The 15,307-nt window shown below is 38.7% G+C and overlaps 1 protein-coding gene across 1 annotated transcript in view; it reads left to right on the top strand.

The window, feature by feature from the left end:
• grid1b (glutamate receptor, ionotropic, delta 1b) overlaps positions 1-15,307 on the top strand; it is a 566,616-nt gene that overhangs the window by 275,992 nt on the left and 275,317 nt on the right. Inside the window, exon 3 of the mRNA XM_022669150.2 lies at positions 14,948-15,232. Within this exon, the coding sequence (XP_022524871.2) occupies positions 14,948-15,232 (285 nt within the window). The remainder of the gene's footprint in view (positions 1-14,947; positions 15,233-15,307) is intronic.

The raw sequence follows: 15,307 nt of genomic DNA, 5'->3' as shown, positions 1-15,307 counted from the left end.
GACAGGAATCCCATTGGTCAGCAGGAGGTGGAGTCAGCAGCACTTTCTGTGAAGGCAGAATGTTGTGCTATTGAGTCTTTCAGTTGGCAACATGGGATCCTGAATAAGGTTATTTGTTCTATATGTTATTTAATGCCATGCTTTGGAAATATTTGAAGAAATAGATGCATTGATATACTATATATTGTGTAGAATGGATGATAATTGATGTACAATGAGTTACAATGAGTTTTTTTCTCTTGAGCTGGTCTCCCCTAGTAAAAGTCTAGATCTTGTGTTGATCTCGGTCATTTCTGGTCTTGGTCTTGAGCTGGTCTCCACTAGTAAAAGTCTTGCTCTTGTCTTGGTCTTGAGCTGGAATCCTCTAGTAAAAGTCTAGATCTTGTGTTGATCTCGGTCTTTCCCGGTCTTGGTCTTGAGCTGGTCTCCACTAGTAAAAGTCTTGCCCTTGTCTTGATCTCGGCCGTTCCCCGTCTTGGTCTTGAGCTGGAATCCTCTAGTAAAAGTCTTGCTCTTGTCTTGTTCTCGGTCGTTCCCGGTCTTGGTCTTGAGCTGGTCTCCACTAGTAAAAGTCTTGCTCTTGGCTTGATCTCGGTTGTTCCCAGTCTTGGTCTTGAGCTGGTCTCCACTAGTAAAAGTCTTGATCTCGGTCGTTCCTGGTCTTGGTCTTGAGCTGGTCTCCACTAGTAAAAGTCTATGTTGTGTCTAAGGCTCAGCACTCCTGGCCTTGGTCTTGAGTTGGACTCGACTAGTAAAGTCTTGGTCCTGACACAGACTCAATATGTTCTGGTCTTGATCTTGACTCTGACTCAACATGTCCCATTCTTGGTCTTGACACTGGCTCAATATGCTCAACAGATGCTGAGTCAGTCACTACAGACCTTCAAACTTCATGTGGCCTTCAGATTAGCTCAGTATGATGCATATAGAGATTCATGGAATGGGTTTGCTGATGGCCAAGCAGCCCCATCCTAGCCTCACATCACAAGACACAATATAGGCGAGAAGATACTTTACTTTTGGCAATATAGTATAGCTCTATTTGGCTTTACCTCATTATGACCTTCACATTCTGAGAGACAAGTTGGATTTGTTTTGCATTTGTCTATTCAGGTTTGTTGTGAAAGTGTGTGAAATAGTTTAAACAAAGAATGAAAAAACGCTTCGTGAGCAAATGTCTTGGCAGGATGTGTGTGTGTGTGTGGTAGTGGTGGTGGTGGTGGTGGTAGGGGGGATCACACACCTGTTTATGTAAATGATGATGGAGACGTGCGGAAGCTGAATTTCCTGGCTGGATGAAGACTCTCTGTCGATTTGTAATGGATGAGCGCTGCTGGTTGGCTTAGCTCTGGTTAATACATCATTCCTGCTGGAGCCGTCCATTCCACGTTCAGCATGTGGCAATCCGTGAGAAAAAAAAAAAAAAAAAACACAGTGACACCGGCCACTGACAGCTCCCTTTCAGACTAATGAATGCAGCATTTGGAAGATATCAGGATGATAGTGTATGTTTTTTTTTTTTCCTGGGATGATTAGGATGTTAGAATATGAAAATAAATCAGAGATGGATACAGTCATTAGTGGTCCTGGTTGTAGTCCTGTTTATTTCTATCAGCAGCATTATTAATTCATACTGTACAGCTCTACGGAGCGCTTCTCTGCATAGCAGCGCTGTTGTCTTTTGAAGTCTGAATTAAAAATAGATTTATTTGGGTTTATTTCCACTTCTATTACAGATCTTGTTGTTAAATTGTCGTGCCCTGGTAGCCTTTTCCAGCTGAATTTCTGGCACGGCTACCCACAAACCCTCAGCGCTTGTTTAATACAGTACAGTAGCTAAGTGGGGCTCCTACCTGTGTGATGTATTTTATCGATATTTATTAGATACATTTTTTTATACAGGCAAACTGAACAATTGCCTGGGGGCCCGAGCCCAGACAATGACTGGTTATGAATTGAATGCAACAACAAACTGTGAAAGACCGTTCAAGGGGCCTCTCCCACTGGTTACTGACAGTAGCATATAACCAGACTGGAACATGTTCAGCAGTATCCATAAACACCACTTGTTCACAAAACAACAAAAACGATAAAATTAACTAAGCTAATTTAGTTTTACTTTTAAATCATGGGTGATGGTATGCGGTGGGGTTGATGGTATGCGGTGGGGTCCATTTTGCTAGGGGCCCCCAAATGCCTTAAAACGGCCCTGAATGTTTCCACAACCTGCTGTTGGAGCAACTCTATATCAAGGGCTTATATGTACATTTCTAGCACATGCTATTGGAGTGAATACATTGTTTTTAAGACCTTCTTTTTGAATTGACTCTACATCAAGGGGTTCAATGTTTCTACACAACCTGTTGGTGCGACTTGGAGGTCCTGGGAGCTATCTTGTAGGCCTGCACTCTCTAGGGTTAAATAGCTAAATAGCTAAACTTTATTTCTATATTAATACCTTTACTTCATAGCCATATGTCATCTTGCGATTACTGGTCAAAAATGTTCAACAAAAAATGTTCCCTCAAAAACACTTATTCAGAGCAATGACTCAGGCCTTAAGCAAAGTGTACTTCCCCCCGGTACGGTAAAGAATGCATGAGGCCTGATCAGCACCGCAGCCCGTGGGCTTTTCCTCCTCTTTCCCTCTCTATCCAGTCAGCTGAACTGCCCAGCAGGATTTGGCCTGATATCATTTTTCAGTTGAATAATGTTGAGTCTCAGGAGAAGGTGTTGAGAGAGTATCAAAGGGCAGGTGGTATTAAGTGTGGGGTTCGGTCTCACTGACCCTAATTCATTTGATTTATGAAGTTTAAGCTCAGAGACATACTCCTCCTCCTCCGTGCGCTCCTCTTTCACAGTCATTTTCAGCTGCGGAACCGTGCCCGGAGCATGAACTTTATCTACTCTGGATCGAAACCTTTTGAGAGGTTGAGTCGGCGCTTGTGCGTATGAGCCCGAGCGCTCTTAGTCTCAGTTAAGGGGAGCTTTCAATATTTATACCTGATTCAGACATCGTTTAGAGTGGAGTTTGGTGTGAAAGGGTTTGTTTTAGAGAATCTAACCTGAGATTGAGTTCTTTACAGTGGTTTTGGAAGGAACCACCAGTACTATGACCTGTAGCTGATCCTATTTATTTGATTAAAATATCCCTGCTAAAAAAAATCCATCTCAAAACCAGCTGGTCATCCAGTGAAAATATACCTTATGCTTGGTAATTAGTTCTTGACCAGCAAAGGATATGTTTTCTCTGAATGACCAGCTGGATTTTGTCTCAAGCAGGGATGTGTTTGGATCTGAATTTGTATTTCACAACATTATCTGGTGGCCTCAATATATTATCTTTGGGCATCACTATACAACTCTGGAAAAAAAATTAAGAGACCAGTTCATTTTCTGAATCAGTTTCTCTGATTTTGCTATTTATAGGTATAATTGTGAGTAGAATGATCATTGTTGTTTTATTCTATAAACTACAGACAACATTTCTCCAAAATTCCAAATAAAAATATTTTTAAAATAATGCAGAGAAAACAAGTTCACATTCATAAAGATTTAAGACTTCATAAATCAGTATTTGGTGGAATAACCCTGGTTATTAATCACAGTTTTCATGCATCTTGGCATGTTCTTCTCCAACAGTCTTACACACTGCTTTTTTATTGCTTGATTATATTCCAGAGCTTTTCGATTTGGTAAAATCAAAGAAACATCATTTTTATCTTGTGTCATCAATCGAATATGATAAGTCTTTAATATGTTATCTTGTGATCACACTACATTGTGATACAGTCTTTAAATATTTTTAATGACCCCAATATATAACCAAGCAGCCATGATATACTATCATGTGGCCTTAATATATTGCTTCATGGGCTCTATATTTTATTTTGTGGATTCCATATGCATGTTACCTTAGGGGCTCTTTATAGAACTGATATGCATGTAATTTAAATTACAAACAGATGGTTTTGATGCTGTTTGAAAACTCTTTTCTGGCTCTACATAGTACACAAACAACATTGAACACAACAGTTAGCCGAGTATAAATTATGAGATATTAAAATACTAAAATCTGAATATAAAAAAAACTATATTTTAAAATGGTCAGTATCTTTTCCAAACATAGCCTGCAATCAAGGGCGTAGGAGCGGGCTTGATATTGGGGGGGGGACACATTTGCCAATATGAACCCAAGCCCACCCAATAGTTTCCTAGAACAACATTTGTGGAAATTACTTTTAATTAAAAGTAAATTATTATTATAAGGTGATTTTACAACCTAAACATGTTACTCCACATTACAGCTACTGTTGTTAGAAAAATTGTGCAAGCAATGTCTGAGTTATCACCTAATATTTAAAATAATATAACATTATTATTATTGTTATTATTATTATTATTATTATTATTATTATTATTATTATTATTATTATTATGTATTGGCATGTCAATTCTGTTGTATATTTACATTTTCTCCTGCACTTTTATTTTTTTTTACTGAGAGCTCTTCTTAAGATGGTGTCCTTTTATGTAAAAGAATGTAACTTTACGTTTCATAGAGACTTTTATAAACGTCAGGATATGTGGTCTTACTGTGAAATACAAATGAACAGAAGTCACGTTACAGCAGTGTTTCTCAACCCAGTTCTTATATATTCTACTGCATATTAACACTGTTCTGCATATTCTAGAGCTTCCTCTGGTGGATATACATGATTAATTTAGGCTCCATAGGGGGCTAAAGGTTTTTAACAGGTAAACTCAGTAAATGACTGTTTATTAGCTGATCAGGTGGAAAACACTAGTTTAGGGCAGTGATCGGGGTTAAGTAACTGCTTTAAACTACCAACTTAAAGTACTGTACGAAATTCTGGCGATCATCTACATCCAGCTTCTAGATAACTAGTTAGTTAAATCAATTTTCGTTCATTATAGTTCACAGTAAGTCCTGTAATCCTAAATGAACAAACAGTTTGAAAATTAAAGTGATTAGCTGATCAGGTACAGGGAAACATTACATATCGTCGCTGTCCAATGAAAAACACTTATCTCCAAAACAGCAACTTTACAGGAGAGAGAAAAAAAACTTGTAAAGTTTTAATGGAAGTCAATGTAAAAAGAGTTTGTTTCAGGTCATTTTGAAGAGTTTCTATTGGTCCGTTCATCAAGAAAGTTTAGCACAGTGTTAGGGACAGTTTATCTATTCAAATTATGTAGTAAACTAAAAATCGACAAAAATGGAGATAAGTGTTTTTCATAGGACAGCGACGATATATATTTTATTTTTTCCCTTTAACCCTGACTCCCAATCTAGCTAATTCCAAAGATAAGCTTACACACTAACACAGCTGCAGTTTATTAATCACAGTGGGTTTAAACTGTGTGCTGATTCAGAGACGTGTATTTTTAACCAGCTATCAGAAACATATCATCACAGTTGAAGTGGTTAGCCTATCGTTACCTTTCTTTTAGAAAAATCTCCGTATATTCATCTCTGTTTTAAAATCAGCTGAAGCTGCTGCGTCCCGATCCCGCTGCTAAATCTCACAGCGAGGGGGCGGGGCTTCCCCAACAGCAAACTGCCTCTGCTCCGCGCGCCGCAAAACCAGCAAGCTGATTGGCTGTTTCTACTGAGAGGCGTGACTTAATACCTGAACCGGCTCCGTGATTGGTCCGGTCTGTCTCCTCATTAATAGTACAGCTGACCTGAGCGAACTGATATCATTTTTGGGGGGGACAAATCCACCTGTTTCTAATATTGGGTGGGACATGTCTATGCCTGCAATGTTATGAATCACCTCTGAAATTATAGTGCCAGATTCATGCAAATGCTGTTTTGGAGTTCTACCTCTGTCTCTGTTTGTGTACAACAGAGACAGTGGAACAAAGCAACAGACAACTGAGGTGAGCAACAGAGACAGACAATGAAGTCACATCACAGATGTAGGAAGTTTGAGTAAAACTTACATTTATATCAAATTTATGTTAACAGTAGGGAGCAACAGACAAACAAATTAAAAGGTTTGAAGTGTGCTTGTGTATTTACGGGGCATTGGAGTAGAGAGCCAAAAGTCCACTTTTGGGGGAAAAAGATCCCCCCCCAATAACAATGCTGGCTACAGACCTGTTGTTTAAATTAAGATTTAAAGGAAAACATAAAAGAGAGAGAGAGAGATAGAGTTTTTAACATTAGCTTAGCTTGTCTGTATTTTCAACATTAGCTTAGCTTGTCTGTATTTTTTACATTAGCTTAGCTAGTCTGTTTTTTAACATTAGCTTAGCTAGTCTGTTTTTTAACATTAGCTTAGCTTGTCTGTTTTTTAACATTAGCTTAGCTTGTCTGTATTTTTAACATTAGCTTAGCTTGTCTGTTTTTTAACATTAGCTTAGCTTGTCTGTTTTTTAACATTAGCTTAGCTTGTCTGTTTTTTAACATTAGCTTAGCTTGTCTGTTTTTTTAACATTAGCTTAGCTTGTCTGTTTTTAAAATTAGCTTAGCTAGACTGTTTTTAACAGTAGCTTAGCTAGTCTTTTTTATAGGAGCTTAGCTAGTGTTTTTTTAACATTAGCTTAGCTTGTCTGTTTTTTAACATTAGCTTAGCTTGTCTGTATTTTTAACATTATCTTAGCTTGTCTGTTTTTAAAATTAGCTTAGCTAGACTGTTTTTTAACAGTAGCTTAGCTAGTGTTTTTTTATAGGAGCTTAGCTAGTGTTTTTTTTTAACATTAGCTTAGCTTGTCTGTTTTTTAACATTAGCTTAGCTTCTCTGTTTTTTAACATTAGCTTAGCTTGTCTGTTTTTTAACATTAGCTTTAGCATTCGCTTAGCTTGTCTATTTTATTTTATAGGAGCTTGGCTTGTCTGTTTTTTTAACATTAGCTTTAACATTCGCTTAGCTTGTCTATTTTATTTTACAGGAGCTTAGCTTGTCTGTTTTTTTAACATTAGCTTAGCTAGTGTGTTTTCTTTTGTAATATTAGCTTAGCCTGTTCAAAATGAACTTGAAACATGGGCAGTGCCTTGATTGTTTTTTTGTAGTCTCTGTGATTTGCGGATTAAAAACATGTTTACAGCTTTTATTTATATTTACTCTCACATTACAGAACACAGCAAAAGGTAACAATGGATGTGAACTAGTTCAATTAAATTATAATGAACTGAACTTTTTTTTTATTTTAAATGTGAACTGTTACAACACTGTGTTTACAGGGATATGTTTAAAAATGTAGCTGTTGTGAATGCAGGTCTTTTTTTTTAAACACAGACAACAACAGTGCTACAATTAATCTGAAAATTTAGTTGGAGCCTGTAGCTTTGTTGCTGCATTGTTAAACTGCTTCTTGCTAAATTTTGACTATAAATTGAACATTTTTAAAGTAAATTACTTATCTTGTGTATCTCTGTCATCTGCTCTTATGATGCACGGTAGTATTGCCCTTTAAGAAAAAGTTGAAAACAAGTAAAGAGAGCAACACTCTTTAAACCTGTCAACAACAAAACAGAGACCAGCATATAAACACATGCTAACACATGAGAAGCTAATCGAAAGAGACAGAAATGCTCGCAGAACAGGAAAGATAAACTCGCCTCTGGAACTGTTTGCTCATATAGCTGGGCGTGTTCTCTCTCTGCATGTGTGTGTGTGTGTGTGTGTGTGTTTTGTTGTGATTCACGCCATGCTCAATTAGTGCAAAATAATTAATGTTTACCAGCACGGCAACAAATAGAATTCTAAACAGAAATGCTAAAAAAAAGAAAAATCTCTTTGTGAAGCCAGTTTTTATAGCGTTTATAGCATTTTGCACTTTTCTTTTTTTCTAGTCATGTCCAAAATTGACACTTTAAAAGGTTTTCTTTGTTCATTCATTTCTATCAGATTTGTATGTGTTTTTATTTACGCTAGCCAGATAGGATTACATTGCTTTCCATTTGAAGTAGCACTGATTTCAGCCACTGTCACATGAGGATTGCTCTGATTCTGTTTGGTACTCTGCATTAATAGTGTCTTTTAAAGGAGAGCAGGAGTAAAAGGTGTGTAATATGATATAAAAGCCCTGTCTAGACGTTTGATTACGCTCTAATAGGAAATGGGTTCGAGTCCTTGGCCACTGTGGTCAAGGACCTCTTTGTGTTTGGGACGAGCTAACGAAGGCTTTAGTCCAGAGCACAGTAAAAACATTTTAAGATTGAAACAAAGCGTCTGGGAGCACAGGAACTGATAGAGAACCTGTTAAACCTGCTATGATGCTAATGCTAAATTAGGTACTGACGCACTGGCTGTGTCTGACTTGATGCCTTGCTGTCAACACTGTCTCCAGATTAAGACCATCAGTTGGTAGCACCTGACCAGAATAGGGCTGTAACTAATGATTGTTTTGGTAGTCGACTAATCTGATTATTCTTTTTTCGATTAGTCGATTAGTCATCATTATTTTTGCTATGTCTTCCATCTCTAAAAATGATAGAAACAGCTGAAAATAAGATTTAAAAAGGCGTTTAAATGTCTAAATGTTGTTTGAATGTGGAAAGAACTGATATTTAGTGAGTAAATATGTAATCTGTTGTGTTTGGGCACTTTTGGGAACACAGACTAAGTTGAATATAAACTGTGTGAGTGATCAATTTACCCTTCTTCCATTGCGTTTATGTCCTCAGCACTTTGTGTAATGCAGTACTGTTACAAATTAATGATTAGTCCACAATTAAATTTGTGGTTGACAAATTTAATTAATCCACATTTTCGATTATATCAACTAATTGTTGCATCCCTAAACCAGAATAAGGTATTCACAAAGCTTTTATTTAATCTGTTTAAACCAACCTGACCCTGTGTGAAAAAGTGTTTGCCCCTAAACCTTCTAATTTGGTTGTGCAGCAACAACTGCAATCAAAAACATTTGCAATAACAGGCAATGAGTCTTTCACATCTCTTTGGAGGTATTTTGTTCCTCTCTTCTTTGCAGAAAAGGTTTAATTCAGCCAAATTGGATGGTTTTCGAGCATAATCTGCCTGTTTAAAATTATTTAAACCACAGCATCTCAATCAGACTTTGATTTGGCCACTCCAAAATCTTCAGTTTTTTTTTTTCTTTTTTTTTAGCTATTCCAAGGTGGAATTTCTGGTGTGCTTTAGGTCATTGTCCTGCTGCAGAACCCAAGTATGCCTGAACTTAAGGTCACAAACTGATGGCCGGACATTCTCCTTCAGGATTTTCTGCTAGAGAGTAGAATACATGGTTCAGTCAATTACAGCAGTAAAGCAGCTCCAGACCATTACACTACCACCACCATGTTTGACTTTAGTATTATGTTATGGATCACACGTCTTACAAAAAGCTCTAATTGCTTTTTTATATAGGGCTAAAGGACTAAAATGTTTTTTTTTTTTTTTTTTTTTTTTTGCATTTACTCAGTTTATCTTTTTTCATATTAAAGTTTGTTTGATAATCTGAAAGAAAAAAGTGCGACAAAAAAGCAAAAACTAAAGAAATCTGTACGGGTGCAAATACTTTTTCACGGCACTGTATTTTCTGGATGACCAGCTGGTTTTGAGCAGGAGTTTTTTTAGCAGGGTCATAAGGCCTTAGTTTAAATGAAATTAAGCATTTTAAGAGTTAAGAGTCATGTATAAGTTGGCATTTTTAAATGTTCTGCTTTAACACACTCTAAAAGGACACGTGAACGAACTAATGATTAGTTGAATCAGGTTTTGGGAGAAGGAACAGTAATTATAACAGTGCAGGACAGCCTGCAGGACCTGAGACTTGAGAAACTCGGCTTTAAATGTTGTATAATTAGGCTGCTATGATTAGTTTGATCTTTAAAAAAAAAAGTGTTTCAGTTAGCCTTACCACCTCTCTTCATTAGCACAATGCTAGCTCATACTAGCTTTCTCCTCCAGACACAGTATTTGCTACAAGATAACAATAATTAACCTTTTTGTTAACTTTTTGTTAATTATAAGGCTCACTATCAATGAACGTCTATTTTCTGGTCTATTGTCATACATAATGCGCACTGGATTATAAGGCACATTTTAAGCGACACTAGTAAGGAACTTCTAATCCAGCAGGTCTCGCTGCTGAGTGGTGGTGGTGGTGGGGGGTAACTAACTAAGTTGAGTAAAAAAAAAAAAAGATGTTCTTTTAAAGTTAAATTAATGCTGGAAGTTAATCTACACAGATTTCTCTCCTGAAAACTGTTTATTTGGGTGAGTAAAGATCTTCTGTTTATTTACAGTAAGCTTAGATTCTTGTTAGCAGTTAGCAGCTACTGCCGCCTGACAGAGCTACACTGTGGAATCCTGGGTGCTCTGATAAGCTAGGCTGATATAAGCTAGCGGTAACACAGTAAACGCACAGGCTACAGTCCTATATACTCCCCTCTGAATGATGAAAGAGCTTGCATGGTTAGCAGCTAATGCTAATGCTGCTCCAGCAGTGCTAGCCAGGGTTAGCAGCAGGTCGTTAATACTTACCTCTGAACAGGGAAATAGCGGTTAGCGGCTAATGCTAATGCTGCTCCAGATTAAGCGTGTAGAACTAAACTGAAACTGTTACTTACAACCTTTATAAATAAGATGCACCAGATTATAAGGTGCACTTACGATTTTTGGGGAAATTAAAGGATTTTAAGTGCACCTTATAGTGTGAAAATATTAAAATAATGGTAACTTTATGAGCTACTAAAAGTAGCTTGCTGGTAGTAAAGGTTAGCTGCTCTTTACAAGATACAACACAAGATTCTAATCCCAACAGACGACTTTTTGAATAGACAAGCAATTTGTTTCCCATTTCACTTGTCTGGTCCACCTTAAATTGTGCGGCATTACTGTTAGTTATTCTTGCTGTTTAAGGTGGGATGAAAAGTTTGAATAAAAAAACAAAAAATGTTTCATATTTCATGGCCAAAATAAAACCCTCAAGTTTACACGCCTCCAAAAATAGGCTTCTGTTAAGTTTCACTCTTTATTTGTTTTCAATATCAGAATAATTATTCACATATATATTGTTCACAGTAAAGAAATCAAACAGAACTCCTTTTTTTTTTTGCCTTTAATCCATTTGCCCAGTGCTAAAATTGCCTCTTGTGCCAGCCCATGTCTAAAGTCCTGGACAAGCACTGACCGCTGACCAGTTTGATTTGTGTTTCAGTAGGAATGCAGTGGCTTTAATCATCCGAAAGCTAAGTGAAAACGATTTTCTCTACAATAGCACTCTTAAAGACAGTGTCTTTGGCTCAGAGGGGCGTAAAGTCAATGTGTGTGTGTGCGTGTAAGAGAGAAAGAGGGAAAGAGGGAGGGAGGAAGGGAAAATGAGAGAGAGAAGTAGTGTGAGTTGATTTATTTGTGATGTTTACCATCAGTCAAGATGCCTGGAGTTAAAAGCGTATTGAATATATGGGACACTGTGTTGGGTTGTATGGGATGATGTGTGTGCTAATATGGAAAAGCATTTGCCGTTGGGTAATATGGCACAGCACGCTGGTTAATAGGATAATGCATGGTGTTGGGTAATATAGGATGACATATTGTGGTAAATGCAGACAGTGTGTTTGGTAGTATGGGGCAGCATGTTGAGTAATAGAGCAAAGTATATTGGCTGATATGGGATTATAGCATTTGGTTGTATTGCACAGAATGTTGAGAAATACAGGACTTCATATTGGATAATACTGCATGTGTCATGCTTTTGTCCATAGCTCTCTCTGTTCTCTCCTGTTTTGTTTCCGCCCTAGCCGCACCTACTGATTACTGAGTTCCCACCTGTGTGTCATTACCCTATCCTCTTGTTATCTTCTCCAGGTGTTCCTTGTCTGTTTCTCTGTGTATGTAGCTCTTTGTTTCTAGCAGTTTTTGGCTACGTTCACTTTACCAGGCTGAAGTGACTCAGATTAGATTTTTTTCACCTCCTTGACCTGAACATGTAGCTACTTTAGACCAGCTGTTTATTCTCCAGCAAAAGATGCTCCACATATAAGCTGCTAACGCATCTATTTCACCTTTACAAAAATACGAGTCGTATTTTAAATATGACGTTTTTTGTTGTTGGTGAAAAAGGCAACGTTTATACGTGTATAAACGTAAAAGGCAACGTTTATATGTGCGCATGTGAGGTGTTTCAGGGACAGATTTGTTCACATTACACACAGATACAGGTCACTTACCTTTGTGAATGTGAACTGTCAAGATCGGAAAAAAATCGGATTTGAGCAATGTGGCTTGTAATGTGAACGTAGCCTTTGTCCTGACTGTTTGTTGTAGCTTTGTTTTGGATCACCATGTGCTTCTAGCACATGGCTTTATTTTTGTTCTTGCCCTGTCTCCACCCTAGCCCTGCCTACTGTTTAGTGTTCCCACTATTTGTTACCCAATCTTCTTGTTATCCTCCCCAGGTGTTCCTTGTCTGTTGCTGTGTGTATGTAGCCCTTTGTTGCTTGCACTATTTGTCAGGTCTTGTGTCTGTATGTAACAGACAATCAACTACCACACACACTGTTCCATCCTACCTAGCATACTATCCCATATTGTTCACCACACTACCCTGTTTTATACTTCATACTGTTTTTTTTTTTTTTTTTTTTTTTTTCCAACACATAATATGAAAAGTATGCTGGGTAATGTAAATGGCAGAGCTAATTCAGTATGGCATGGAGTGTTGGGTTATATCAGAGACCATTTGTATATTAAAGTACAGGAGTGTTGGGTTATATGGAACAGTATGTTCAGTTTTATAGTCCAGTGTGTTGGGTAGTATGGTGTAATAAGTAAATTTTTGTTACACAAGGACTCAAGATTAAAGACAATCTAGTGAATCATGAAGTCAATAATTGAGTGTGTGTGTGTGTGTGTGTGTGTGTGTGTGTGTGGCCAGTGTCTTCAAATGTGTTTCTTGAGTACAAAGTCAATTTAAAAGCTGTGTTTGATTATTTGTCTGTGTGTGTGTGTGTGTGTGTGTGTATGTTTGTGTGAGTGTGTGGTTCCAACATTGATCTGTTGGTGTTTTGTGCAGGACCCAGGGATGGCCTCTTTAATTACTGCATCATTAGCCGCATTCATTTAAATCCTCACGGCTGTTTTTGCAGATAGAGGATTTACGGTGGCCGCAGTGAAGGTGCAGAAATCTCGCTCAGTTCAGGCCAGGCTGAGCGCAAAGACTTGATGATCTACTGGCCTCCGAGAGGCCTGTGTCCGTATATGATTAACGAACACAGGCCTGCAGAATAGCGCAGCGTCGGCTCTGGACTGCAGAGAGATTTCATTAAAGGTCACTGTAATCGTGGCGGCACGAGAGGAGATAGAGGCTGTGTATACTGATAGGCTTAAATTGGGGTGCTCTCACAATTGCTTTTCGAGTGCTTTTGTGTTAGCACTTATACAGTACAGCAGCAATAAGGAGGAGTCAGGGTCCTGCTTCTGTTTCTGAGAAGGAAAGGCTAATTGACGCAACAGATCTGGTCCCTGGAGGAGTTTATTGATGCCTGCAGTGAATCTTCGCATTTAGGTTTACCATGTGGGGCCTCTATTGGTGGTCCAACTGGAACCCATAATGTTTTGTCTATGCGTGGGCACTCTCAGCTTTACCTGCGATTCCTAGTCACAGGACTACACTACCCAGAATGCACCATTCGGTGACTCTCACGATCATGTGACGCCTTCAGGAAGTAATTCGCCTGAGTACTAGCACCTGGGGAGCCATGTGTTTCTCTTTGCCTTTGGTTGACTCTATATTTATTTTGACTACTTCCTGTATGGCTCCCTTTATTATTAAAGCTTTGTTTTTACATCTGCGCTTTTCTAAGCTCTGTCTGAATATGACAGACACTAAACCCTTAACTATATTTTTTCCGTTAATAGCCAAAATGTGCTCCTTTGAAGTAATAAAACATACCAGTCCTGCTTACATTTTTATAAATATTTCCTAACCCTTAATGCTTTTATTGTGGTAATTTCCTCCTCTGCAGCGCCTGCTCAAGATCCAACTGTGCTATAGGCGTGGATGATGCATCCGTGGTACGCAGACACATCACACCCTGCTGACGTCCAACCGTCTACTTCGGCAGCTCAGCCAATCAGCTCTCCCTCCTGACCTTTTTCTAAACCCATACATCACCCAGTGCCCCTCCCAAACTACCCCTTCCATTTTAAGCCTTATTCGAATTTGAGCTGAGGGTGGAGTCAGCAAAGATCAGGGGGTTTAGTACCCCTTTAAACATGAGACCCATCTGAAGCGCCTAGGTCGGGCCCATATGAGGTTAAGGTGGTCTGTAACAATGAGGCCAATTTGATCTTACAAATTAGAGCCAGCATTAATTAAACATGATCAATTCCTTAAGAAGAAGCACTTTTATTCTGTTTGTGTATAAATTTGTTCTGTATGAGGTGGATTCAGGACAGTGTGTTGGGTAATCTGGAATAGTGTGTGGAGTAATATGTGTGTGGGAAATGTGCCAGTATGTTGGGTATTGGAGATCAGAAATCAATATTTGGTGAAATAATACTGGTTTTTAATCACAGTTTCCGTGCATCTTCGCATGTTCTCCTCCACCAGTCTTACACACTGCTTTTGGATAACTTTATGCCTGCACTCCTGGTGCAAAAATTCAAGCAGTTCAGCTTGGTTTGATGGCTTGTGGTCATCCATCTTCCTCTTGATTATATTCCAGAGGTTTTCAGTTTGGTAAAGGAATTCATCGTTTTGAAAGTTGTAGGATTGTATGTATATGTTCTATAGAGCATTGGTTGGTAATATGGGGCATCAGCATGTGACAGTGTGTTGGGCAATTTGTCAGTACTAACAAGACTGGATTAGACCCTTGACACGAGTGCACATTCTCCTACTATTATACAACAGTGTTTATATCTGTTTGACATTATAAATTACTGTCATTAAAATTGTGTTGATATTAAATCTACTTTTTTTTTCCTTCTCTCTTTCTCTGCAGCCTGTGAGCTGATGACGCAAGGCATCCTGGCCCTGGTGACCTCTACAGGCTGCGCTTCAGCGAGTGCCCTGCAGTCGCTGACTGACGCCATGCACATCCCGCACCTGTACGTGCAGCGTAACGGTGATGGCTCGCCGCGCACTGCCTGCCAGTTCAACCCCAGCCCGGAGGGGGAGCGCTACACGCTGGCCGCCCGGCCGCCGGTGCGGCTCAGCGATGTCATGCTCACGCTTGTCGCTGAACTCCGTTGGCAGAAGTTTATCGTGTTTTACGACAGCGATTACGGTGAGTACAGAAATTCAGTGGGCGGTTAGTGTTCTCCTCCAAGCGCGTTGTGGCTGTTTGAATGCTGGATGTAGC

This window comes from Astyanax mexicanus, chromosome 15 (assembly GCF_023375975.1).
Source record: "Astyanax mexicanus isolate ESR-SI-001 chromosome 15, AstMex3_surface, whole genome shotgun sequence".
NCBI lineage: Eukaryota > Metazoa > Chordata > Actinopteri > Characiformes > Acestrorhamphidae > Astyanax > Astyanax mexicanus.
The sequence above is the reverse complement of the archived record's forward strand: the minus strand, read 5'-3'. Positions and strand labels throughout refer to the sequence as shown.